Genomic DNA, 26026 nt, shown 5'->3' with positions numbered 1-26026 from the left:
AGCTGCAGGTAGCAACCATCTATTTTTTAACGTTAGTAAATTGCTGCACTGTCAGATGAAGCATCAAGCAATTACTGAATTAAAGGGAACACCATTGAGATTTCAAAACTAAAAGTTTAGAGGAACAAGTCCAAATAAAACCCAACACAGAGGTTATTTGAAATATATCTAAACCTAAGAACAAAAATATTATATTTTGTAGCATATGTGTAATTAGATGTGGTGGCTGCATTTTTTTTTTTACATTTTACGCATACACAGAAAAATTCCTGTTGATCCAGATAGAAATCCTTGTAACTTCCTGTACACTGAATGGAAATCTCAAAACAAAGTTATCAGCTTTCCCAGCTATCTTCTGTAAACAAGAAATTCCCAGCTATTTAGTGAAATGAGGGAAGGTAGCTGTGGACCAAATCAGGAGAGAAGCCAAGGGATGACAATGTGGCTCCTACATAAACGCAGTATGGCGAGGGAGCATTGTCACCTAATATATTCAATTGTTGGTTTTAGGTTTGGGTATACGATCATTTACATTTTCTATGCACCATCCAAATAACAAGGTGCCTAGAATCCCTTTTCTTGTTCAGATAACACTCCTCTGGGCCCCATTACTTGTCTCTGGAGACACCACTTCTCAATTGGCAGCATAAGCCAGGCCGCTTATGATACTAAGCTTAGGACCTTCCAGAAGAAGTCTGCAGTGTTGTGCCCTGTTTTTCCTTTACAAACAATAAAAAAAATGTTTAAAATCAGGAGCTATATTGCTTTCTTTGAAGTGATTATCCTCACGATTTCCCGACCAGCCGCCACAGTTTTACTGCGGCAGGTTGGCTCCCCTGGGTGAAACAACTTTACCTTATGTCGCTTTGCCTTTTGACCACTAGGGGGCACTCGCCGGCAGATCTGATGCGAGTGCCCTGGGGGCACCCTTGATTGCTTGTGACAGACACTGGTTCTCTCAGGGGAGAGGAGACTGATCGTTTGTTCATACGAAGTATGAACACCGATCTCTTTATTCCTAGTCAGTTCCATCGCCCCCACACCTAGGGAACACAGTTAACCCATTGATCGACCCCTAGTGCTAACCCCTTACCTGCCAGTGACATTTATACAGTAATCAGTGCATTTGTATTGCACTGTTCGCTGTATAATTGTCACTGGTCCCAAAAATGGGAACAAAAGTGTCTGATCTGTCCGCCACAACATTGCAGCCCCGATAAAAAAAATTGCTAATCACCACCATTAGTAGTAGTAAAAAAAAAAAAAAAATCCCCTATTTTGTAGACGCTATAACTTTTGCGCAAACCAATCATTATACGTTTATTGCAATTTTTTTTACCAAAAATATGAAGAATACAAAATCGCCCTAAACCGAGAAAGAAACTTAAACTTAAATTGGGATAATTATTATTGCAAAAAGTAAAAAATATATATTTTTTTTTTTTTTCGAAATTATCGCTCTTCTTTTGTTTATTGCGCAAAAAATAAAAATTGCAGAGGTGATCAAGTACCACAAAAAGAAAGCTCTATTTGTGGGAAAAAAGGGACGTAAATTTTGTTTGGGTACAACGTCACATGACCACGCAATTGTCAGTTAAAGCGACACTGTGCCACATCGCAAAAAATGGCCGGGTCATTGAGCAGCCAAATCTTCCAGGGCTGAAGTGGTTAAAAAACGTTATCTTATCTGAAAAAATCCAGGGAGACCAGTACAATTTACACCACTATGGACAACTCTGCAATGAATTTAAATCAGAACTGAAGGCAAAACCTTTTTTAAAGGGAGAGTTTCAAAAACTTGTATTTTTTTGCCTTCTTCTGTGTTCCACTGGGAAAATTTCCCTTCACTTCCTGTCCTATAGCGATAATGCGTCACGAGAGGAAATCCATCCACAATGAGGGAAATTCCTGAAAATCACTAGAACTAGTATCTCCACTGGAAGATTTCTCCTCTATTGCTGTTGTGGTGACCACTCAATTTTTTTTAGACTGAGGCCAACTTTTGCAGCCCCCAAAGTTTTCACATTCTCTGAATTTTTAAATGTACCTTCCAACAACAATTCATTCTTTCAAGATTTTTCAAATGTAGGTTTGCTCATTTGTGCAGTATTAGTCCTGGGGATCCATCTGGGGTGAGATGAGATGGTTATAAAAGTTTCACTAGATTTAGTGAGAATTTTTAATAGAGTTTATTAAAAAAAAAAAAAAAAAAAAAAAAAAAACTTTTTTTATTATTAAGGCAGCTCTGATAACCATGGTAAGTGCCATCAAAATATCTTGAAAAACAAGAGACGTTCCTGAGGGTGACGGAATTGCACCTGCATGCCCAAATCCCCTCTGTTGCAGCCTCTCCACAGGATACATTTTCAGATTTCAGGGGAAAATTATTGCTGTACATGTACTTCCATATTAACAGTAAAATTATAGCTAAACGAATAAAAAAATAAAAATAAAAAAAAGAAGGTAACCATATTTCGTATATGTGAAAACCAGAATTTTTTTTTTATTTTTTTTTAACACTCACCTATGGTCTCTGACTGAATTATTTTTAGGGTAGTTTAGAAATGAAACTTACAATTACAATGGGCACAAAAATACGATAGCATTGTTAAACTGGCAGTCATTGGAGATTGGCCCCCTTACATTGGTTGTCATGGAGAAAGACCGCTTACATTGATTAGTGGGAAAGGTGATCCCTTACTTTAGTGATCAGTGGGAGACGGATCCCTCTTGCATTGGTGATCAAGGCGAAGGATCCCTTATATTGGTGTTCAGTAGGAGGGGTGACCACTTACATTGGTTTTCATGGAGAAAGGCCTCTTACATTGGTGATCAGTGGGAGACGGGCCCTCTTACAATGGTGATCAGTAGGGGGGGTGACCCCTTACATTGGTGGTCAGTGGGAGATGTGCACTCTTAATTGGTGGTCAGTGAGAAAAGCTCTCCTTACTATCAGTAAATTAGAAAGACCCCCATCACCCATGGTCTTTGGACAGAATGCTTTTTTAAATTGGTGGTCACTGAAGTACCCTCTTGAATTGGTGGTCATTGGTCCCATACGGATAGCTCAGTGGGCTTAGGGACATGGGTGCTGCAACTATGTAGGCACTGCCTGGTGGTATCTTTGGGCACCTTATAATCTCCCAGAAGCATCAGGAAGTTGGCTGTTTGGAAGTGATTTGTTACAAGGGCTTTTGCAATCCCATGTGGCACAAGTTAAAGCACATCAGGAGCTTCCCCTGCACCTTTAGGACCATTCCCAACCATTAACACACACAGCATGCTTGTATGTAATACAGTGTATTGAAAATGTATTTTATTGCACCCTACTTGAATACCAGAGCTTGAAATAACTGTAAAAGTAATATCCAGATTATAATTTCACATAATTTACCTTTTTGTTAAAGACATATTATATTTTTATGAGATTCTGGCAAAAAAAAAACGCTGCAATTTCAAATATAAAACTTACATTTTCTTGCACTTAAACCACATGAAACACAAACTTCAGTATGAAAAAAAATAGAACAGGTTATTGAAGCTATGAACCGAATACAAAAAATATAAATTTTCCATGTATAAAATTAGCTACATAGGTTATAAACAAGAAAATACTATGAAATGATACCACCAATGGTTAAACCAAAAACTAGTCAAAAGTCTGTGCCAAAACACATTTTTTTTTAAACAACTGACTTCATTACCAGCAGCATATGGCACAACTCAACATATATCATGAGCATGGTGGCCACCTTACATAAACAATTATATCTTATGCCTAATTTTCTGAGGCTGTTAGGTAGGGACATCCATATTGTTCAAGAATAAGAAAATGGTCTTCAGTTACTTCAGTTGTAGGACAACCTGAGAAGAAAAAAATGTTAATATTCATATAGAACTGACCAAGCCAAAAAAAACACACATACCTATAATGGCACAACCAAAAACAAAATTAAGGGAAAGTACTGTATAATAAAGCAGAGGTCCACCCAAAAAGTGAACCTCCGCTTTTCGGAGCCCTCCCCCCCTCCGGTGTCACATTTGGCACCTTTCAGGGGGAGGGAGGTGCAGATACCTGTCTAATACAGGTATTTGCACCTACTTCCGGGCATAGTCTCCTGCGGGGGTCACGCCCCTTCCTGTCCCCCCCGCTGTCTTTTGAGAAACACACAGGTCCCAGGAGACAGCGGGGACCAGTGAGGACGCGCATCGCGACTCGCGCATGATCAGTAGGGAACTGGGAAGTGAAGCCGCAATGCTTTACTTCCTGATTCCCTCAACAAGGATGGCGGCGGGGGCAGCCAAGAGCTGAGCGATTGCTCGGCTTCAGCTGCCGACATTGCGGGCACCCTGGACAGGTAAGTGTCCATTTATTAAAAGTCAGCAGCTGCAGTATTTGTATCTGCTGGCTTTTAATATTAAAAAAAATTTAGGCGGACCTCTGCTTTAATATTACAACATACAAAGATATTTTAGACAATTGTGCTCTTCTAACCTTGTTGCAACACTGTGGAGCATGCCCTTTTCTATTACATGGCCCTTGCATGTCCATATGAAAATGGTTTGTTGCATTTAATGAGGTGGCCTACAGACAGCCCTGATCTCTGCACTATTGAACATCTTGAAATGAATTAGAACACAGGTTGCAAGGCAGGTCTTCTCATCCAGCTTCATATAAAATTACCATGGTTTTGGAATAGGATTTCCAACAAGATCATATGGGCACAATGGTCAGATGTCCACACATTTTGGCCATAGAATATAGGGGGCCATCTATGAAATTTAGGGGGAGATTAGCCAATATGTACAGTTGCACCAGTTTTAGCAAATCAACTTCTAGGTTTAATTGTCAATTGAACAAGCTGAAGTTAGAAGCTGATGGGTTACTATGCACAGATTTGAGTGTTCCAGTTTTAGTAAATCCCCCCTTAAACTGCAAAGTAAGCCTTGCTTTATAAAAAGTCAAGCAGTGCCAGCATACTTACTTCAAATGTATATCAGACTATGCTAAATGCCCAGTCTCTTTTTTTCAGGATAGAGGGCAGTGCTGTATCCCACCTCAAAAACTTTCTACAGCGAGTCTAAACCATGGGTCTTCAAAACTACAGCCCTCCAGTTGTTCAAGAACTACAATTCCCATCATGTCTAGTCATGTCTGTGAATGTCAGAGTTTTACAATGCCTCATGGGATGTATAGTTCCACAATAGCTGGAGGGCCGTAGTTTGAGGAACCCTGGTCTAAACCAATCGTACGCAACCCTCCAACAGCCATGCTGTAAACCTGAAGAACAAATTTGTTGATCTTGCCAGCAGCCACACTCTTGCTGACTGCAGAAAATTACTATAAAATATTGGCCAACATTACAATTTTTATCATGCATTTGGTCCTGTCTTTGGCCCTGTTGTAGACATTTTGGGATTTATGAACTAAAACTGGAGTGTGCACAATCTGGTGCAGCTCTGCATAGAAACCAATCAGCTTTCACATTTTAATGCCAAAGCTTAATTAAACAACCTGAAGTTAGAAGATGGTTGGCTACCACACACAGCTGCATCCGATTCTGAGTGCTACAGGTTTTAGAAAATCTCCCCCTTTATCTCACTTCCTGGTAACATAACAGAAAGGCCCCTTTCACATGGGGTGGACTCTGCCGGCAGGGAATCGGTAAGCTGATCCCCGCCGAGCAGGTAGATGGCTTGTCCATGTCTTCTCTGTTTATGCCGAGCAGATGGACGTAAAAAAGACCACCTGTCTGTTTACACCCAACAGCCATCTGACCCACTAGACCAGGGTTCGACAAACTCCAGGCGACAGGTGGCATTGGCCACTAGAATTAGCTACCTGGGCTACACTGCAGCAGGTGTCCCCATGCGCACCCGCCACCGGGTTCGCGGACTAAGATGTCTCACCAGCCGGTAATTGAAGCTGTGGCTTTGTGGCCTCCAGGAGCGAGATGCTTACATTGGCCGGAGGAACTAGCGCCCTCTTCCGGTGGCCCGGGCTGTGACAAGCAGTCACTGATGGCACCGAGGGCTTCCCCTGCCTGCTCTCACTGTCCGCCCACCTCCGACATCTCCTTCCCAGGAGGGAAGAGGTTATGGGCTTGATCTGGTGCCCTTTCGTTAACAGTGAGTGAACAGGAAGTGTGGGGCAGGTGGTGGGAATGGCCTCAGTTCCAGGTACACTCCCACAAAAATGGAAACAGTTTTCCATAAATGTTTTATTTCTTTTTTTCCCCCATTAAAATACATTTTTATTCTTCTTCATTCTCTTCGGTTTTGCATACTCTCCCTGTCGTGCTACAGCCACACAGTAGAAAGCCCCTTTCACACAAGCTGTCCGATCAGGTCCACCTGTCAGTTTTTCAGGTGGACCTGATCGGACCCTCCAGTCTCCTCTATGGAGTGGAAGATGTCAGCGGGGAATACGCTGAAGACATCAGTGAGTACTCATGTACACCTAGTAGCCTGACAGTGTAGGTAAAATCTGAGACCAGAGCTGTAAGGCAGGGGTTGACAAATTTGCTTGGAATCTAGGAGCCAGCTAAAAAAGTTAGGAGCCAGAAAACGCACCCCGCCCCCGACGAGCTTGCGCGCAGAAGCGAACACATACGTGAGCAGCGCCCGCATATGTTAACGGTGTTCAAACGCAATTTTGAAGCGTGACATGTTGGGTATGAATTTACTCTGTGTAACATTATCTTTCATAATATTAAAAAAAAAATGGGGATAACTTTACTGTTGTCTTTTTAATTAAAAAAAGTGTACTTTTTTCCCAAAAAAGTGCGCTTGTAAGACCGCTGCGCAAATACGGCGTGACAGAAAGTATTGCATCGATCGCCATTTTATTCTCTAGGGTGTTAGGATAAAAAATATATATAATGTTTGGGGGTTCTGATTAGAGGGAAGAAGATGGCAGTGAAAATAGTGAAAAATGACATTAGAATTGCTGTTTAACTTGTAATGCTTAACTTGTAATACCAACGGCTCACCACCAGATGGCACCAGCCCACCTTCCAAACCAAGTCGCCAGGACACTATTTCTAGTCGCCATGGCGACCTGGCGCCCGGGATTTGTCGATCCCTGCTGTAAGGGATCTTATACAAGATGGGAAATTTCCATCTTTCCATATAAATCCCTATGGAGATGCCATGCCACCTAAACAGAAGGGACAGTACAGTGAGGTTTACTTAGCAAAGAACTGTTTATGATATCTGCTCAGGATATGTAGGACAAATTGCATACTGCAAACAAACACTCTATAAACATTTGGGATGCACATTGAAAAAAGCAACAACAAATACCACCAAAAGACAGCAAAGAAAGGTTATAAAAAGCAATACAATACCTTATTAGCTGCCTCTAAAGAATTGATAAGATTTTGCAGCTCCTCTTTATTCAGCTCAATGGAAATCGGTGTCATTGTTCTATTTTTGACAATATCCAGGTCCAGGTTCACAAGTGGCATTTGCAATGTGGATAGCTTATCACTTGACATGGCAAGCTACAAAAGAGGAAAGAGGAGGAATGTTGCAAATTACTTTAAAAGTTAATTCATAGTAATCCCAGCCACATATAGGTTAGTCATATGAAAAGCAAAAAAAACTGCCTACATTATATAAAAAATATTGTATAAGCTCCCCTCCCCCCCCAAAAAACAAAACAAAAATAACCCACACAGCACACTAGATTACTTCCAACAGTTTAGTAAACAGTCACCCTTCTTAACGCATTATTGTGCATCCTTAAAGGAGTTGTAAAGGAAACATTTTTTTTGCCGAAATGACTGTTTACAGGGTATAGAGACATAATAGTTAACCGATTCCCTGATTAAATGATTAAAAATAGATAAAAATCAATCATATAATGTACCTACAGTTTCAGTTTCGTTTTTTCATGCTGTGTGATGTACAGAGACACAGAGCCAATACAGGGCAGTGATTAGGATTGTCCCGATACTAGTATCGGTATCGGGACCGATACCAAGCATTTGCCTGAGTACTTGTACTCGGGCAAATGCTCCCGATGCTTCACCCAATACTTGTACTGTCAGCAGTGATCAGTGCATGGGGAAGTTACAAGCAGCGATCACCGCTGTATAGATTTAAATTTCTCTGCATGTCCGTCCCCCCCCCAGCTTTCAGCTGCTTTAAAATCAGCGGTGATCGGTGCTTGCAACTCCCCCACACACGATCACCGCTGACTGTCCTGTGTCCTCCTCCAGCCCCCCTCCGTTTTGCTGCAGTCTCCCTCCCTCCGTGTCCCCCCGTGTTTATCTCTCCCTCAGTGTATCCCTATCCCTCTGTGTCCCCCCCGTGTTTCTCTCTCCCTCCGTGTCCCCCCCCCCCCCCCGTGTTTCTCTCTCCCTCCATGCTCCTCCTCCACCCCCTGGAACTGTCAGGATGGAGAGCGGGGTAGGAGCCAGTAAACCCGGCTCCTTACTGCTCCGAATGGACAGAGTCAGTGATCACCGACTCTGTCTACTCACATAACTGAAACATTGTAAACTGTGATTACAATGTTTCAGTTTATGAATGAAGGGAAGCGGCTGTCTTCACTCCTTTCATTTTCAGCGCAGCTAATGCTGCTGAGAAAGGGACTGGGGAACATGTGTCCCTAGTCCCTTTGTCTGTCTCAAAGGGGAGATGTCAGAGGTCTGCTAAGACCCCTGATATCTCACAAAAGCCCCCCAACAGAGCGGAGAAAAAAAAAAAGAAGAATAAAAAAAATGGATTGTAGAAAATAATAAAAAAATAAAAGAAAAAAAAAACACACTGACACGGTCCCCCCCCCCCTTAAAAAAAGAAAGCATTATACATAAATAAAAAAAATTGTAAAAAATAAATAAAAATAAAAAAATTGTTAAAGATAAAAAAAAAAATACTGACACATGTGCCGCTGTCACATGAGATTTAAAAAAAAGTATCGGTATTGGCGAGTACTTGAAAAAAGTGCTATCAGGACAACCCTAGCAGTGATGGTTTGTAAAACGAAACTGATTGGTGTTGAGGGATATTAGACACACAGTAATCACACCTCCTTGATTAGTGAACACAGAGAGAAAGCTCCCAGTACTTTTTTCATCAGGAAACAGACAATCAGGAAGTGTTCAGAACAGAGAAGGATTAGAGCAAAAACGAACAATGAGGACATGAAACCAGGACTGCAGTAAAGTAAAAGGAAGCTATTTAGCTAAAAAAAATAAAAATAAAAAAAAATCCTTTAGTGACCCTTTAAAGAGAACGTTTTTAATTACTGCCTGCTAGGTATTAAACAACAGGAGCATCAGCTACGGGAAACAAATAAGCATTCCTCGTGTACTAAACCAAATCTTTTTAGCTTTCCTTTAAGTGGAGCTCCACCCAAAAGGGGAAGTTCCGCTTTAAGGACTTGTTCGCCCGCTCCTCTTGAACAATTGCCATTTTTGAGTAGTGGGGGGAGGGGCAGGTTCCCCCCTGCAGTCTTCTGGGACACCCAGAAGACTGCATCCACCACTCACAATATGCAGCGTGACTCGCACATGCACAGTGGGCACCCAACTGTAAAGCCGGAAGCTGTCACAGCCGGGTTGCCCATAGTGAAGATAATGGCGCCGGGGACCGAAGACAGCGGGTAAGACCAAATGGGGTGAGCACACTGCTGGAACATTGAGACAGGTGAGTGGCTGTGTTTTAAAAGTCAGCAGCTACAGTTAAAGTGAAAAATCAAGACTTATTGTAGTAGGAAGTGTAAAAACTGTTGTAAAGTTTTACTGGATGTCTGTATCCACTTTGTAGAAATGTACTCCCTCTGTCCGTGAAACTCCCTCTGGGGGAAAGGCTACATTTTTATCCATTGGGAAATCACCCGATAGATACACCTGTTCCATTGGCAACTCTCAAGAGGGAAGTGAGGGGAACTTATCTCTGGGACACAGACAGCAGGATGCTAAACGAGGACTCCAATCTACTTTTTAAATATAGTGATGTATCCGAAGTAGCACAATATAAAAAAAAAAAAAAAAAGAAAAAAAAAAAGAAGGTCTGTAATAAAGCTATAGCAGCTAGAAAATGGATAAGTGCCGGGTCTTGGCACCAAATGGAACACTCCCAAAGGCAGCTTTGCCCATAGAAATTTTGTTAGAGCTGTATATTTCATTGCTAGACATCTGATTGTAATTGCCATTTATGTATTTATATTGCCTGTATTACTCTCGCTTATTACCTGTATTACTCTCACCTATTTGTATTACTTACATTGAAAAGCATCACTGGAGATGATGGTGCCATATAAATCGTTAATAAATGAGAACAAATAACACTGCAAAGATACAGTACTGCACAGAAACCAAGAAAACGGGAACTCCTTCTTGCCTCAATTTTACACCTGACAGAACATTTTCAGTCTGATAAACAGGAGGAAATCCCTGTAGATTTTTTTACCTTCCGATTATATAGACTGCATACTAAACAAAAAGCAGAGGCATTCAGCCAATATGTAGAATATTAGAATACACAAGAAGCAACTAGGTTATCCCTAACGACTTTAGACAGCAGCTGAACATTTGCTGGTTTTGTCTTCTTTCAACAGAAAATGACAAATATGAACATTAAAACTTAAAGGGGTTTTCCACCTTTTTTTTTAAGTTTATTAAAAGTCAGCAGCTACAAAAAGTGTAGCTGCTGGCTTTTAATAAACTGACACTTACCTGCTCCACGGCTCCAGCGACGCGCCGGCCGGGGCTCCGCTCCTCTTCATTCTTTGTGTGGGCACCCAGCAGTGACAGCTTTCGGCTTCACGGCCGGGCACCGAGTGCGCATGCGCGCGGCGCCGTCCGATTGGACAGGCGCTCGCCTACAGGGAGGGGCTGTGAAAAGGCGATTAAGCTAATTGCCTTTTCAGCCCCTCGGTGGAAGGAGGAAGTGGGACAGGAAGTCCCCTTCTCCTGAAGCCCCCACTCCCCCCCCCCCCCCCCAAAAAAATTACATGCCAAATGTGGCATGTAAGGGGGCGAGGAGTGGGTTAAGCGGAGGTCCATTTTTAGGTGGAACTCCTCTTTAAGTACAAGCCTATACCCAATTTTTTTGCTGTTCAGTCATGATTTTCCTATTGAAATTTCCCATCAAATATTCATAATTCAGTTAAACAAAAATAAAATCTAAAAAAAAAAAAAAAAAAAAAAAAACATTTCCCTTATGGTGGTGATGGACTTCACCAAGTTGCCCAATATTTTTCTGGATAAGCATCAGAATGTATTTCCAGAAATACATTGTGCCACTACCCTAAAATAAAATTCTACCCAACTGTACATCTTGGCCAAGAAAACACCAGTGATGGTCCTGGTACTTGGAGGAGACCCAGCAATGGACTGTCTGATGGTCTTCCAAGTTAAAGCATCTCAAAATACAGACTCCTTATTTTCCTCACTCCCTCAAATCAAGTTTCATAAAAAAGTAGTACAAGTACAAGTTTTATGCATCACCATAGAATCTAATAAAATGCAAAATACTCCATGCCATCCAAAAGTACAGGTAGTGTGAAAAAAGGTGTAATCATTCTGTAAAAAGTGCAATCGGTAAAAAAAAATAAGAAAAGAAAATGTTGGAAAGTGCAATACAATACACAACCAAATAAAAAAATAAATAAAATAAAAATTCATATAAAAAAGGACCCTTTCACATGGGATGGATCCGTGCAGGGACGGGCCGCCCTACCAGATCTCCGCTCTCCCCTACGGGGGGGATCAGATGAACACGGACCGTTTGCCTGTGTTCACCCAAACGGATGACGGATGGAAAAATAGCAATTTTCCTCCGTCTGCAGAATCGGAGGATTGCGGACCCAGATGAGATTGGGCGTCAGCGGATGTCCGTACTGTTTAACCACTTGACACCCGCCTGCCGTCAAATGACGGCGGGCGGAATGCTCTATTGTTCTGACAGGACGTCATATGACATCCTGTCATTTAAAGCTTCTAGGGCTCGCGCGCTGCGTCACTGGGAACATAGTGCGCGTGCCTGGCGGCCGCGATGGCCGCCGGGCACCCGCGATTGCCGAGTAACTAAGCAGGAACGTGGAGCTCTGTGTGTAAACACAGAGCTCCACGTCCTGTCAGTGAGAGAGAAGACCGATCTGTGTCTCTTGTACATAGGGACACAGATCGGTCACCTCCCCCAGTCACCCCCCTCCCCCCACAGTTAGAACACACCCAGGATACACATTTAACCCCTTCCCCCCTAGTGGTTAACCCCTTCCCTGCCACTCACATGTATACAGTAATCAATGCATATTTATAGCACTGTTCACTGTATAAATGTGAATGGTCCCAAAAATGTGTCAAAAGTGTCCGCTATAATGTCGCAGTCCCGAAAAAAAACGCAGATCGCTGACATTTCTAGTAAAAAAATTATTATATATATATATCCCCTATTTTGTAGGGAATATAACTTTTGCGCAAACCAGGTTATCGCAAATTTTTTTTTTTTACCAAAAATATGTAGAATAATACGTATCGGCCTAAACTGAGAAAAAAAAATATATATTTTTAAAAAAATAATGGGATATTTATTATAGCAAAAATTAAAATATAGTGTTTTTTTTTCAAAATTTACGCTCTTTTTTTGTTTATAGCCCAAAAAATAAAAACCGCACAGGCGATCAAATATCACCAAAAGAAAGCTCTATTTGTGGGGGGAAAAAAAGGACGTCAATTTTGTTTGGGAGCCACGTCGCACGACCGCGCAATTGTCAGTTAAAGCGACGCAGTGCCGGAAGCTAAAATCTCGTCTGGGCAGGAAGGGGGTGTATGTGCACAGTAGGCAAGTGGTTAAATAAAATACTCCTTTTTTTTTTTAAAACAGTGTGGATGAACATCCGCTGACACCTGCAATCTCATAGGGATCAATGCAGGTCCCTTTTTCATCCGTAAACGGACGGATAAAAAAGGGAACATACGTTCTGCATGTGTGAAAGGGGCCCAAGTCTGTGTTCAATCATGATCAATGTAAATATGCCCAGCAGCAATCCCCCAAAAGGTGTACAGTCAGTCACCTTAGGAGTGGGAGTTCATTACGGAGGGCCAAATGAGGCCTCAAAACAATCCAAGATGGCTGTTGCAGGTGTGCATCCGAATAATATATATGGTATTCTCAGCAGGAGAAAGAACACTCGGCTTCAAACCAAAGCCCAGATCACATATTGGCAGACTATCAGAGAACAGTGGCAGTGCGTCTATAGAGGGCGCTGGAGCGCCGCCCCCTCTGGCTCTCGCACCGCCACTAAATAACATAGATTCATGCATTGCATGAATCTATGTTATTGTTGCCGGCCGCTGCCGCAACTATTCCGGGCGGTGAGCGCCGACTACCTGAATAATGGCAGCTGGTTGGCTGTGCAGAAGTGCCTATCAGAGCCAGCGGCTCTGATAGGCTTTCCGAGTACAGCCCTCGGCTCCCGGAAGCTTATTCTCGGGACATACGGGAGGTGCGTTCCTTGGATAAGACTGACGGCCGTCTTAGCCAATCAGGTTCACAGATTCTGGTTATCGGTAACCAGATTGGCTGAAGCGTCATCGAGGGCAGGAGAAGACATCGAGGAACGTGGAAGGAGAAAGGTAAGTGGCGGGCGGGGGGGTATTTTACAGGGCACAATGGCGACAAAGGGCACAGTGGCGACAATAAAGGGCACAGTGACATGCACAGTGACAACAATGGGCACAACGCCAATTGAGGGGCACAGTGGCTGCGTTTGATGGCATGGCACAGTGGTGACAATTGATGGCACAGTGACTGCGTTTGATGGCATGGCACAGTGGTGACAATTGATGGCACAGTGGCTGCGTTTGATGGCATGGCACAATGACTGTGTTTGATGGCATGGCACAGTAGTGCGAATTGATGGCATAGTGACTGCATTTGATGGTCACAGTGAGGCTGCAATTTTTTTCTTTCTTTTTTTTTTTGTTTGCGCCCCCCCCAAAAATGTTGAGCACCAGCCGCCACTGGTAGAGAAGATCTAGATTGGCATATATTTTCCACTCTATTAGAGTTTATTTATGGTTGTACATAAAATGTGACACATTTGCAACTAATTGTGATACATCATTTATTCACACAATGGTGAATTTCCATACTGCAGCACCGAGCTGAAATAAGTAAAGATCTTCTCATCTGTATACTGGAAGAAAGATTGGTCTACAAACAGGTAGATCTCAGGCTACCTGGCCTGCCTGGGGCAAGTGCAGTGTACATTTGTAAAGCTGGGTATGCAGTTAGTAGCGGTGTACGCAGAACTGCAAGAGGAAGATGAGAGCAAATTCTATGTCTGACTTAATTTTTACTACAAGCCAGCCTCAAAGAGCCCATCAAAGATTCCTCACTGTGAGCACAGCTACTGACTGCATACTTACGGTTAAGCCTCGTACACACGATCGGATTATCCGATGGGAATTGTGTGAGGACAGGCTGTTGTCGGAAAATACGACCATTTGTATGCTCCATCAGACAATTGTTGTCGGATTTTCCGCACAACAAATGTGGGATAGCATGCTTTAAAATTGTCCGCCAACAATTGTGTGTTGTCGGATTTTCCAATCGCGTGTACACAAGTCCGATGTGCAAGGGGGCGGTGCTAGGGGTGCTGGGATGCACTGGAGTCACTAGATGACCCTGAGCAGAGGTGGTCACTTGAAGTCGCTAGATTACACTGGAGGTCACTCAGAGTCACAGGGACAGTAAAGTAGCCAAACTGGGCATAGAATAAGAACAGCAACGCATTGCTTGGATGCCAAACCTTCACAATTTGAAGCTTGTGCCAGTCAGGAGAGCTATCCTCCAACTTGTCCTGGCATCAGTCAGGACAGTTTTCTCCTGACTGCCCGAAGTGCCAGTGCTCCAGGTAAAACGCTCCATGTAGAGGAGACCCAGAGCTGAATCCCAAAAGGGGCAATGCTGTATCCTGGCTTAGGCCCACAAGGCCCAGGCCTAGGGAAGAACTTTGCAGGGGGGCAGCACGAAAATAGTCCCCGCCGGCTTGCACTACACTGTTAGGCAAATTAGTCTAGCGCACCCATAAAGTGGCCGGTATGCGGGAAGCCGGCATTCCGCAACTGTGGGGGGGGGGGCTTCTAATTTTCACTGTCCTATCATCCTGGGCCCCTCACTGCGCTATATGTTTTCTGATGCACCATTGGCATGGTTATATCTTCTTAGCCTAGCCCTCTCCATAAAATTATCAAAAATTTGTGCTTAAAGTAGAACTATAGGCAACACTTTTTTTTTCCATTTTGGATAGAGTAAGGGAGGGTTATAGCCCCTGTCAGTTTATTTTTCACCATCCCTGTCCCATTGCGGAGATTTCCCTTCACTTCCTGCCCCATAGCCAAACAGGAAGTGAGAGGAAATCTATGCAAATTAAGGAAATCCAATGCCCCCCCAGGCTCTCAGAGCTAGTGTCCCACTCATGTCAGGGCGGGTCTTAAACAGCAAGGGGTGTGGACTTGACAGGAATGGGTGTGTCATATTTAAATTAGGGGGTGCACGAGTGTAGTCAGACCTAGGGCAGCACAAAACCTAAATACACCACTGCAAAGGGATTAGTGTGACAACTGGGCCTGTAGCGGTTCCCAATCCTATCCAAAAACAGTCGGTGATGTACTTTTGAATATAAATGTGCATTTCTACATAAATATATGTTGAGTTTTTCAAATGTTTCCTTTCACCTTCAGCGATACAGTAAAATCCTTTTAATTATCTCAGAACTATGAGCCAAGACTCTTCCATTCAGTCCTTAGCAGCAGCATTCCACTGACACATCAATGAATAAATGTATGAAATCAGCAAGACTCTTAAACATAGCTGCCTAATGAAGGGAATGTTCTCAGCTTCTCTCATTCTCAGTTTCACATTCTGACCAGCGCTACAATTCAATCAAGGAGATAAATCAATATGAGGCGGCGGATGGGCTCAGCCTTACATGATGTTTTTCTGTTATTTCTGTGTGAGTTATTTCAGGTCAGATATTCACTTAAAATTCAGTATTTTGTACTGCTCCATTTGTTCAAAACCAATTAAAAAAAAAAAAAAAAAAAAAAAAACACCCACATAGGAATAAAGAACCTCTACTTAGCCAAGGGTGAAAAAACGCACACGGTTGAAGTCCAAGCTTAGCACTGTCAACTAAATTACATTTTCAATTCAATTTCAGAACCGAGCAAATAAAAAAATATGGTAAGAAGCAGAATAAAAAATATACTTCAGCTGGGACCCACCATTACCAGGTGACCAAAGAGCAGCGGTGCCAACAAGTAAAATCCAGGTATAGTACAGAGTACGTGCAGATCAAAGCACATTACACACCCAATTCTTTAGCAATATTCACTGGCATTGTGATTATAGCTCTGAAAACTGAACAATACATTTTTCTTGTACTTCAAATTGGCAATCGTGGGTTCCAGATATTATTTATGCCCAACAACAACAAGGAAATCTCTGATATAAATATGATACTGACAAGTATGTTGGAGTTTACATGGGTCAGAAAGGTCAAATTTTCTTAACCACTTAAGCCCCGGACCTTTAGGCAGCTAAATGCCCAGGCCAGGTTTTGCGATTCGGCACTGCGTCGCTTTAAGACAATTGCGCGGTCGTGCGACGTGGCTCCCAAACAAAATTGGCGTCCTTTTTCCCCCACAAATAGAGCTTTCTTTTGGTGGTATTTGATCACCTCTGCGGTTTATATTTTTTGTGCTATAAACAAAAATAGAGTGACAATTTTGAAAAAAATTCAATATTTTTTACTATAATAAATATCCCCCAAAAACATATATATATATATATATATATATATATATATATATAAAAAAAAAAATTCTCAGTTTAGGCCGATACGTATTCTTCTACCTATTTTTGGTAAAAAAAAAAAAAAAATTGCAATAAGCGTTTATCGATTGGTTTGCGCAAAATTTATAGCGTTTACAAAATAGGGGATAGTTTTATTGCATTTTTATAAATTATTATTTTTTTACTACTATTGGCGGCGATCAGTGATTTTTTTCGTGACTGTGACATTATGGCGGACCCTTCGGACAATTTTGACACATTTTTGGGACCATTGTCATTTTCACAGCAAAAAATGCATTTAAATTGCATTGTTTATTGTGAAAATGACAGTTGCAGTTTGGGAGTTAACCACAGGTGGCGCTGTAGGAGTTAGTGTTCACCTAGTGTGTGTTTACAACTGTAGGGGGGTGTGGCTGTAGGACTGATGTCATCGATCGAGTCTCCCTATAAAAGGGATCACTCGATCGATGCAGCCGCCACAGTGAAGCACGGGGAAGCCGTGTTTACATAGGGCTCTCCCCGTTCTTCAGCTCCGGGGAGCGATTGCGACTATAAACGAACAGCCGCGCCGTCGTCCCGGATTGCTCCCCGCGGGTATCCGACCGCCGCATGTAGCGGGGGGGTCCCGATCGGACCCCCGACCCGCGGAAAGGCGGGGACGTACATGTACGCCCATCTGCCTGTACGTGCCATTCTGTGGATGTACATATACATGCGGCGGTCGGCAAGTGGTTAACTAACCAAATTTCTCTTTTTGTATCTGCCGATTCTGGTCACAGATGATGAGAGTTGAAAATTGGCAGGCATGTCACAATTTTTTAAAAGGGGAGCGCCACTTTTCTACTTCTGATCTATACATTAACCCCTTAGCTTAGACCCCCCTCCATGTGGGAGGCAGGTACAATTTTACCAAAAATGTATTAGTTTTGTAGTATCAGCACATTTGAGGTCAGATTTAACAAAACAGAGTTTTATGCCGCGTACGCACGATCATTTTTCGGCATGAAAAAAAACAAATGTTTTTCGGCATGTAGAAAAAAACAAAGTTTTTCCAACTTCATCATTAAAACGACGTTGCCCACAAACCATCGGACAGAGTGGCGATGGATTTTTATTGCTGTCCGTGTCCCCGTTAGAAAGATTTACCCTCCATTTGTCCTGTTGACCATTATTTGTGAAGGTAAAAGAAAATGTGAAAATTTTGGGTTGTTCCCAGAAAAATAACAGGGTAAAACTCTATGGGAGACACTATTCCTGGTGACCTGGGGGACCTCATATCCTGTTTTGGCTTGGATGTGAAGGTAAATCTCCCAAATGCAACACAGATAGCAACAAAAATGTAGGATATAAACCTCCCTTACTCTATCCAAAAGGGGGGGGGGGGGACAGTTCTGCCTATAGTTCTACCCGAAGGATCATGCTCTAACATATGCATTAAAATTTTTGACCAGAAATACAAATCGTTAGCATAAACTAGGTTTATCCACATAATAAACCAGTTATAGTGTTACAACTAAAGACCTTTATATTGGCCAGATGCATTTTTTAATAATACTAACCATGGCGCCTTTCTCACTGACGCGGTGTAGTTTGACCGCACCACAGATCACAGTGTACCCGTTGGTTTGGTGCGGCTTAGTTGCATTTTCTCATAGAATTCTGTTATGTCCCATGGTTTTTGTGCGCTTTATGAAACCATAATAGAATAGAATAGGACACTCCAAGGGAAAGCGCAGCTAGCACACACCAAACCAGCGGGTACACAGCTCTACACCTGCTGTGCAGGTAAACTGAACCACCTCAGTGTGAGAGGGGCCTAAAGCCTTATACACATGATCGGACTTTCTGCAAAGCGTAGGACTTTTTGTCCGAAGGGCGTTGGCCAGGAACTTGTCTTGCATAAAAAACTTGGTTTTGTTGCCCTTTTTTTTCATCACCCTTTGGGCAACTTCTGGTAATGTGTTATGGCGAGCATCGCTTCCGAGCCTGCATGTTTGTTTTTTGGAGTTTTGTCCGACGGACTTGCATACACACGATCGGAAAATCCGATAACACACAATTGTTGGCGGAAAATTTTAAAGCGTGCTATCCCACATTTTTCATGGAAAATCCGACAACAATTCGGATCCGACAACAATTAGGCGGTCTTACGCCGGCCAATTTACCTTACGCCAGCGCAAATTTGGGAGCGAGTGCTTTGTGAATACTGCTGTTGCCTCTCAGAGTTACGCCGGCGTAGCGCATATGAGATGCGCCGCTGTACGTGAATCCGGGCCTGTATGTTTTACATTTACGGGCTTCCCTTTTATTGCCTCTATCTTCACACTGGGTTATTGCCTGTTGATGGTCACATAATATACCCATTGGTCTTGGAGTTCTGGAGGTCTTTTCTGGTGTGGATGAATCTGGATATCCCTACAATAAGTTTGGAGGATTGCATCTACCATTGATCCCCTGCATTGTATGATTACATCGCCTGTTATAACTTTCTGGTAAGCAGATCGATAGCACGTTGGTGTGGTGTGCTTTTTCTTTGCACATTGAAGCTTGGTGGAGGTTTCTTATCAAGTTCACTCTATATTGACCTTTTTATATGGACTGTCACATTACTATTACACATTTCCAATGAAGCGCTACACTCTGGACTATCACACAAATCCCTCGGAAAAATCCGATCGTGTGTACGAGGCTTTAAGCCCCGTACACACGATCCGAAAATCGTACGAAAAATGCTGCTTTCGAAACAATCGTACGATTATCGGATCGTAAGTACAGAGCTTCAGAGAGCAGATCAGGACAGTTCATCCGATTTTATTCTATCGGACATGCACGGAATTTTTTTCGTACGATGCCAGATCGTACGATTTTCGTTTAATCAGTACAGCCGTCGTTCGAAAATGCAATACAAATGCATTACAACACATGACATCACTTAGATTTTTTATTTATTACAAGAATTTTCGTGACTTTAGTAAACTCATCAGATTCAACGTGAGAATAGCATACAAAAAAAAAAAAACGGACGATCATTCGTCCGATAATCGGATTGTGTGTACCGGGCTTTAGTCTACAAAAGTTCTATGCCTTAAACCCAACCTATGGCTATGAAGTAGCAACTGATATTTTACTTCTGTAAATTTCAGCACAGTATTAGCTTTTATAAAACCTAAAAACGTAGTGTGGCATTTTAAGAGACCCTGTCACAATTATAACTAGTGCTGCAACTAACCATTATTTTCATAATCGATTAGTTGGCCGATTATTGTTTCGATTAAATCGGATAATAGCCTTAAAAAAATTAGCATTTAAAAAAAAAAAAATTGGGCCAATTTGTTGTTGGGCAGATTACAAAACACAAATTGCCACAAAAACACATTACATGATTTTCTGCAGCTTCTCCATTGAAGTATATTAAACAAAAAAAAAAACGAAAATGTCACTGTTTTGCGTTAAAAACTCCTTGCCCTTTCCAAATACACAGCATCTAAAAAAAATCATGGATGTGAACGTGTCCCATAGGAAAACACGTAAATGAACTGTAGTGTGTTTCTGCAAAAAGCACCAAAAAACAGAGGTGTGACCCCGGCCTGAGAGGTTTAGTAACATAATGGGGTTAAAAAAACAAAAATAAGTACAAAAAGAGCAAATAATCGCTACTGTAAGGGGTTCATTGTTTTACTGTGGGACAGTGAAAGTAATATTTACAGTAGCAATTTGCTTTTTTGTACTATAAAGGGCTAATTTTAGTTTTTTTAACCCCATTATGTTACTGCCCAATTAATCGATTATGAAAACTGTAATCGATTAATTTCATAATCGATTAATCGATTAGTTGTTTCGGCCCTAATTATAACCTCTCTATTTCATAACTGCTAAAGAAAAGACAAAAACAGCAAACTCATCATTAGTTCTTACAGTGAAAAAACAATAAAAAAAAAAATTGTTTTACAGAAAAGACAGATACTCTTTTAAATAAATTGCAAAATATACCTTCATTCTTGACAAACGTGCATCTGTTCCCATTATGTGCCCTTTCTTTTCTGCTACTAAATTAAAGTGCAGTTTGATGCAGCTGGTCATTGAATTGACAGATCACATAACAGATGTAGTAATAAAGTCTCTGACCCAGACCTCATTAGGATCTCAGGTCCAGCTAGAAACAATGTTTGAGAAGCATCGCATTAAAAGGAACAGACAGACTGTCAGCTAGCCACTGAGGACCATTAAGAAACATTTTATGCTGATAATAGATCTCTGTTCAAGACATTTATTTTCAACTAGTATAGTGAGGATCATCGCTGTATGTTTCTGTGCATGCTGTTTTCAATTTAACTTAATGAGTATCCTCTTTGTAGGAACACATTTGTTGTAATTGCATTTCACAGGTGTGAAGGCCTCCAAGAATACGGGTGACCCTCACCATCTGTGTAATTACAAGAGGCTATTACCGAGTCAGAGGAGGCTTGAAGCCAAGCAAAAAGTACCAACGTCAGCAAAATCCACTCAGACTATAGACAACTTTCCGGTTTCCAAAAAAATAATATATCTTTTCAATTCATGGGGTGCACATTAACAGAGAGTGCTGCAGACATAAAGCCTGCACCACTCTTCTAAACTGAGAAAACGGAGCAGACCCTCCTCAAAATGAGAAAGAGGGGTGTAAGCCTCTTTGCTAATTGAGACCGATCTGCTCTGTTCTCTGTCTGTGGCAAGAAAAGGCATAGAGAGCAGGAGCCATTTTCCACAGCTCTCCCTCTTACCCACACCTAACAAAAGGGATCACTGCCGTTTTCTATATAGAAAACTGCTGCAGATCTTTGCCAGACTGGAGCTGGCATACAGGATGTGACCCATCTGTCAGCTTCTTTCTGATTGTGCAGTGAACACTAGGGGTGCATCGAATGGGAATCTTGGTGCCGAAACAATACCGAAAATTAAAAATACACTAGGCCGAAAACCAAAACCGATACCAAAAATGACAGTTTTTAAAAAATATTTATATACAAATTGTATTATAGTTATTTTTTTTACTATCAACTTAAAATGAATATGAATTTATTGTTGGCACCTTTAGTGCAAGAAAGATCAGAAAAATGCAGTCTCCAACCATCTTCTGCATCATGTCCCCAGCCTCTAACCATCTCTTGTATTATGTCTGCAATCTCCTACTTTTTTGTTTTAAAATATTTTTTTTTTTTTAAATATTTTTTTTTTTTTAATAAAGAACAATTTTTTAGTTATAACAAAAGATATAAACAATATAGACAGTATCAAGAGGAGGAATATATCCATGTTACGATAGTAAAAAAAAAAAAATACAGAACAAAATCTAGCCATCCGACCAAAGTAAATAAAAACAGTAATTAGAGCCTGAAACATATCAAAATAAAACTTCATAAGATTAAGAATATATACCCGAAAACCAAAAGGAAATAAGAAAATGTGCCTAGTAGAAAATATTACCACTATTGTTAACCTAAGGTACATTCCCTACTTATTTTTGCCTAAATTTTACCTTCCAGGCTCTTGGTTTAAACATAACAAGAAACAAAAACAAAGAAAAAAAAACAAAAACAAAAAAAGGAAGAAGAGAAAACAAACAAACAAACAAACAAACAAACACACACACACACTATCTTACTTAAAGATTTACACAAACACCCCTCCTCTCCCCAGTTACTTAAACACACTGCTAATAGCAGACCTCAAATTTTCCACTCGCCTACTCGCATTCTGCCAGTGTAAAATTAGGTCTGGCTAAGAGCTGGGCTGCCTGGGAGTGGGGGGGCGAGCACTGTCGGCGGTCGGAGTTGATCCGGAGCAATGAAAAGTGAGAGCCTTAGAGGGGAAAGAGCTCTGTGACCACCATAGAGGTGAGGAGTGACAGGTGCAACCCTGATACGGCTGCACCACCCAGAGGCTGTATGCCCCCCCAACCTCCTCTCCAAGCTCCGACAGTGGCCCAGAGGACAGGCAGATCGGGGGCCCCGGAGGACCAGCGGAAGGTGCATGCAGCCAGGGATTGCTACCCTGCTCTCCCCTCCACTCCAAGCTCTGACAGCGGCTCGGGGACAGGTGGATTGGGCCCCCCCCGAAGGACCGTAGGGAGGTGCACATAGCCATTGACTGCCACCCTGCTTTCCACTCCAAGCTCCGACAACAGGCCGGAAGACAGGTGGATCGCCCCCCCCCCCACAAGGACAGCGGGGCTTGCATGCATGCAGCCAGGAACTGCTACCCTGGACAGTCCTCCGCGGTCTAAGGAGGATCTGCTGGAAGGAGCAGAGCACCCTCATCCAGTAGTGTATTTAGGTTTTGTGCTGCCCTAGGCCGACTAAACTCATGCACCCCCTAATTAAAAAATGACCCACCCCTTCCTGTCAAGGCCACACCCCATTCTGAAATTTTCGAGCCAGGACACTAGTTCTGAGAGCCTGAAGCAATGGATTCCCTGGATTTGCATAGAATTCCTCTCACTTCCTGTTTGACTATGGGGCAGGAAGTGAAGGGAAATCTCTTCAATGGGACAGGGATGGTAAAAAATAAACTGACAGGGGCTATAACCCTCCCTTACTCTATCCAAAATGAAAAAAAAAAAAAAAAAAAAAAGTGTTATAGTTGCCTATAGTTCTACTTTAAGCATAAATTTCTGATAATTTTATGGAGAGGACAAAGAAGAAACAACAATGCCAATGGTGCAGCAGAAAACCTATAGCACAGGTCGGCCTAGGCCAGGATACAGCGTTGCCCCTATCATCCAGAAGGAGAAGGGTCCTGCCTGCTGCTGGCAAGCGTTACCGTCCTATGGAAGGAGGTACCATGCAGCATACACACCAATACACAGACTGTGACAGGGGGTGCACAGAAGGAACTGCAGCCAGGGCCCCTCTCTCTCTCATCCCCCAATCCACCTCTCTCTCATCCCCCAATCCACCTCTCTCTCATCCCCCAATCCACCCCTCTCTCATCCCCCAATCCACCTCTCTCTCATCCCCCAATCCACCCCTCTCTCATCCCCCAATCCACCCCTCTCTCATCCCCCAATCCACCCCTCTCTCATCCCCCAATCCACCTCTCTCTCATCCCCCAATCCACCTCTCTCTCATCCCCCAATCCACCTCTCTCTCATCCCCCAATCCACCTCTCTCTCATCCCCCAATCCACCCCTCTCTCATCCCCCAATCCACCTCTCTCTCTCTCTCTCTCTCTCTCTCTCTCTCATCCCCCAATCCACCTCTCTCTCATCCCCCAATCCACCTCTCTCTCATCCCCCAATCCACCCCTCTCTCATCCCCCAATCCACCTCTCTCTCATCCCCCAATCCACCCCTCTCTCATCCCCCAATCCACCTCTCTCTCATCCCCCAATCCACCCCTCTCTCATCCCCCAATCCACCCCTCTCTCATCCCCCAATCCACCTCTCTCTCATCCCCCAATCCACCTCTCTCTCATCCCCCAATCCACCCCTCTCTCATCCCCCAATCCACCCCTCTCTCATCCCCCAATCCACCCCTCTCTCATCCCCCAATCCACCTCTCTCTCATCCCCCAATCCACCTCTCTCTCTCTCTCTCTCTCTCTCTCTCATCCCCCAATCCACTTCTCTCTCTCTCTCTCATCTCCCAATCCACCTCTCTCTCTCTCTCTCATCTCCCAATCCACCTCTCTCATCTCCCAATCCACCTCTCTCTCTCTCTCTCTCTCTCATCTCCAAATCCACCTCCTCTCTCTCTCTCTCTCATCTCCCAATCCACCTCTCTCTCATCTCCCAATCCACCTCTCTCTCTCTCTCTCTCTCTCTCTCTCTCTCTCATCTCCCAATCCACCTCTCTCTCTCTCTCTCTCATCTCCCAATCCACCTCTCTCTCTCATCTCCCAATCCACCTCTCTCTCTCTCTCTCTCTCTCATCTCCAAATCCACCTCCTCTCTCTCTCTCTCATCTCCCAATCCACCTCTCTCATCTCCCAATCCACCTCTCTCTCTCTCTCTCTCTCTCTCTCATCTCCCAATCCACCTCTCTCTCTCTCTCTCTCATCTCCCAATCCACCTCTCATCTCCCAATCCACCTCTCTCTCTCTCTCTCTCTCATCTCCCAATCCACCTCTCTCTCTCTCTCTCTCTCTCTCTCTCTCATCCCCCAATCCACCTCTCTCCCATCCCCCAATCCACCTCTCTCTCATCCCCCAATCCACCTCTCTCTCTCTCTCTCTCTCTCATCCCCCAATCCACCTCTCTCTCTCTCTCTTCTCCCAATCCACCTCTCTCTCTCTCTCTCTCTCTCTCTCCTCTCTCTCTCTCTCTCTCTCTCTCTCTCTCTAATCTCCCAATCCACCTCTCTCTCTCTCTCATCCCCCAATCCACCTCTCTCTCTCTCTCTCTCTCTCATCTCCTATCCACCTCTCTCTCTCTCATCTCCCAATCCACCTCTCTCTCTCTCTCTCTCTCTTCTCTCTCATCTCCCAATCCACCTCTCTCTCTCTCTCTCATCTCCCAATCCACCTCTCTCTCTCTCTCATCTCCCAATCCACCTCTTCTCTCTCTCTCTCTCATCTCCCAATCCACCTCTCTCTCTCTCTCTCTCTCTCTCTCTCTCATCCCCCAATCCACCTCTCTCCCATCCCCCAATCCACCTCTCTCTCATCCCCCAATCCACCTCTCTCTCATCCCCCAATCCACCTCTCTCTCATCCCCCAATCCACCTCTCTCTCATCCCCCAATCCACCCCTCTCTCATCCCCCAATCCACCTCTCTCTCTCTCTCTCTCTCTCTCTCTCTCTCCATCCCCCATCCACCTCTCTCTCATCCCCCAATCCACCTCTCTCTCATCCCCCAATCCACCTCTCTCTCATCCCCCAATCCACCTCTCTCTCATCCCCCAATCCACCCCTCTCTCATCCCCCAATCCACCTCTCTCTCTCTCATCCCCCAATCCACCTCTCTCTCATCCCCCAATCCACCCCTCTCTCATCCCCCAATCCACCCCTCTCTCATCCCCCAATCCACCCCTCTCTCATCCCCCAATCCCCCCCTCTCATCCCCCAATCCCCTCTCTCTCATCCCCCAATCCACCTCTCTCTCTCCCCCAATCCACCCCCTCTCATCCCCCAATCCACCCCTCTCTCATCCCCCAATCCACCCCTCTCTCATCCCCCAATCCACCTCTCTCTCATCCCCCAATCCACCTCTCTCTCTCTCTCTCTCATCCCCC

At 43.3% G+C, this 26026-nt stretch overlaps 1 protein-coding gene across 1 annotated transcript in view; it reads right to left on the bottom strand.

The window, feature by feature from the left end:
- Window positions 1-3289: 3289 nt before the first annotated feature.
- Window positions 3290-26026, bottom strand: part of COMMD8 (COMM domain containing 8) — a 31435-nt gene continuing 8698 nt past the window's right edge. Inside the window, exons 4-5 of the mRNA XM_040334994.1 lie at window positions 7350-7505; window positions 3290-3864 (exon numbers count right to left, since the gene is read on the bottom strand). Coding sequence (XP_040190928.1) covers window positions 3844-3864; window positions 7350-7505 — 177 coding nt within the window. The 3' untranslated portion in view covers window positions 3290-3843. The remainder of the gene's footprint in view (window positions 3865-7349; window positions 7506-26026) is intronic.

Source organism: Rana temporaria, chromosome 1 (assembly GCF_905171775.1).
Source record: "Rana temporaria chromosome 1, aRanTem1.1, whole genome shotgun sequence".
Lineage (NCBI taxonomy): Eukaryota > Metazoa > Chordata > Amphibia > Anura > Ranidae > Rana > Rana temporaria.
This window is presented reverse-complemented; position numbering and strand designations above follow the sequence as displayed.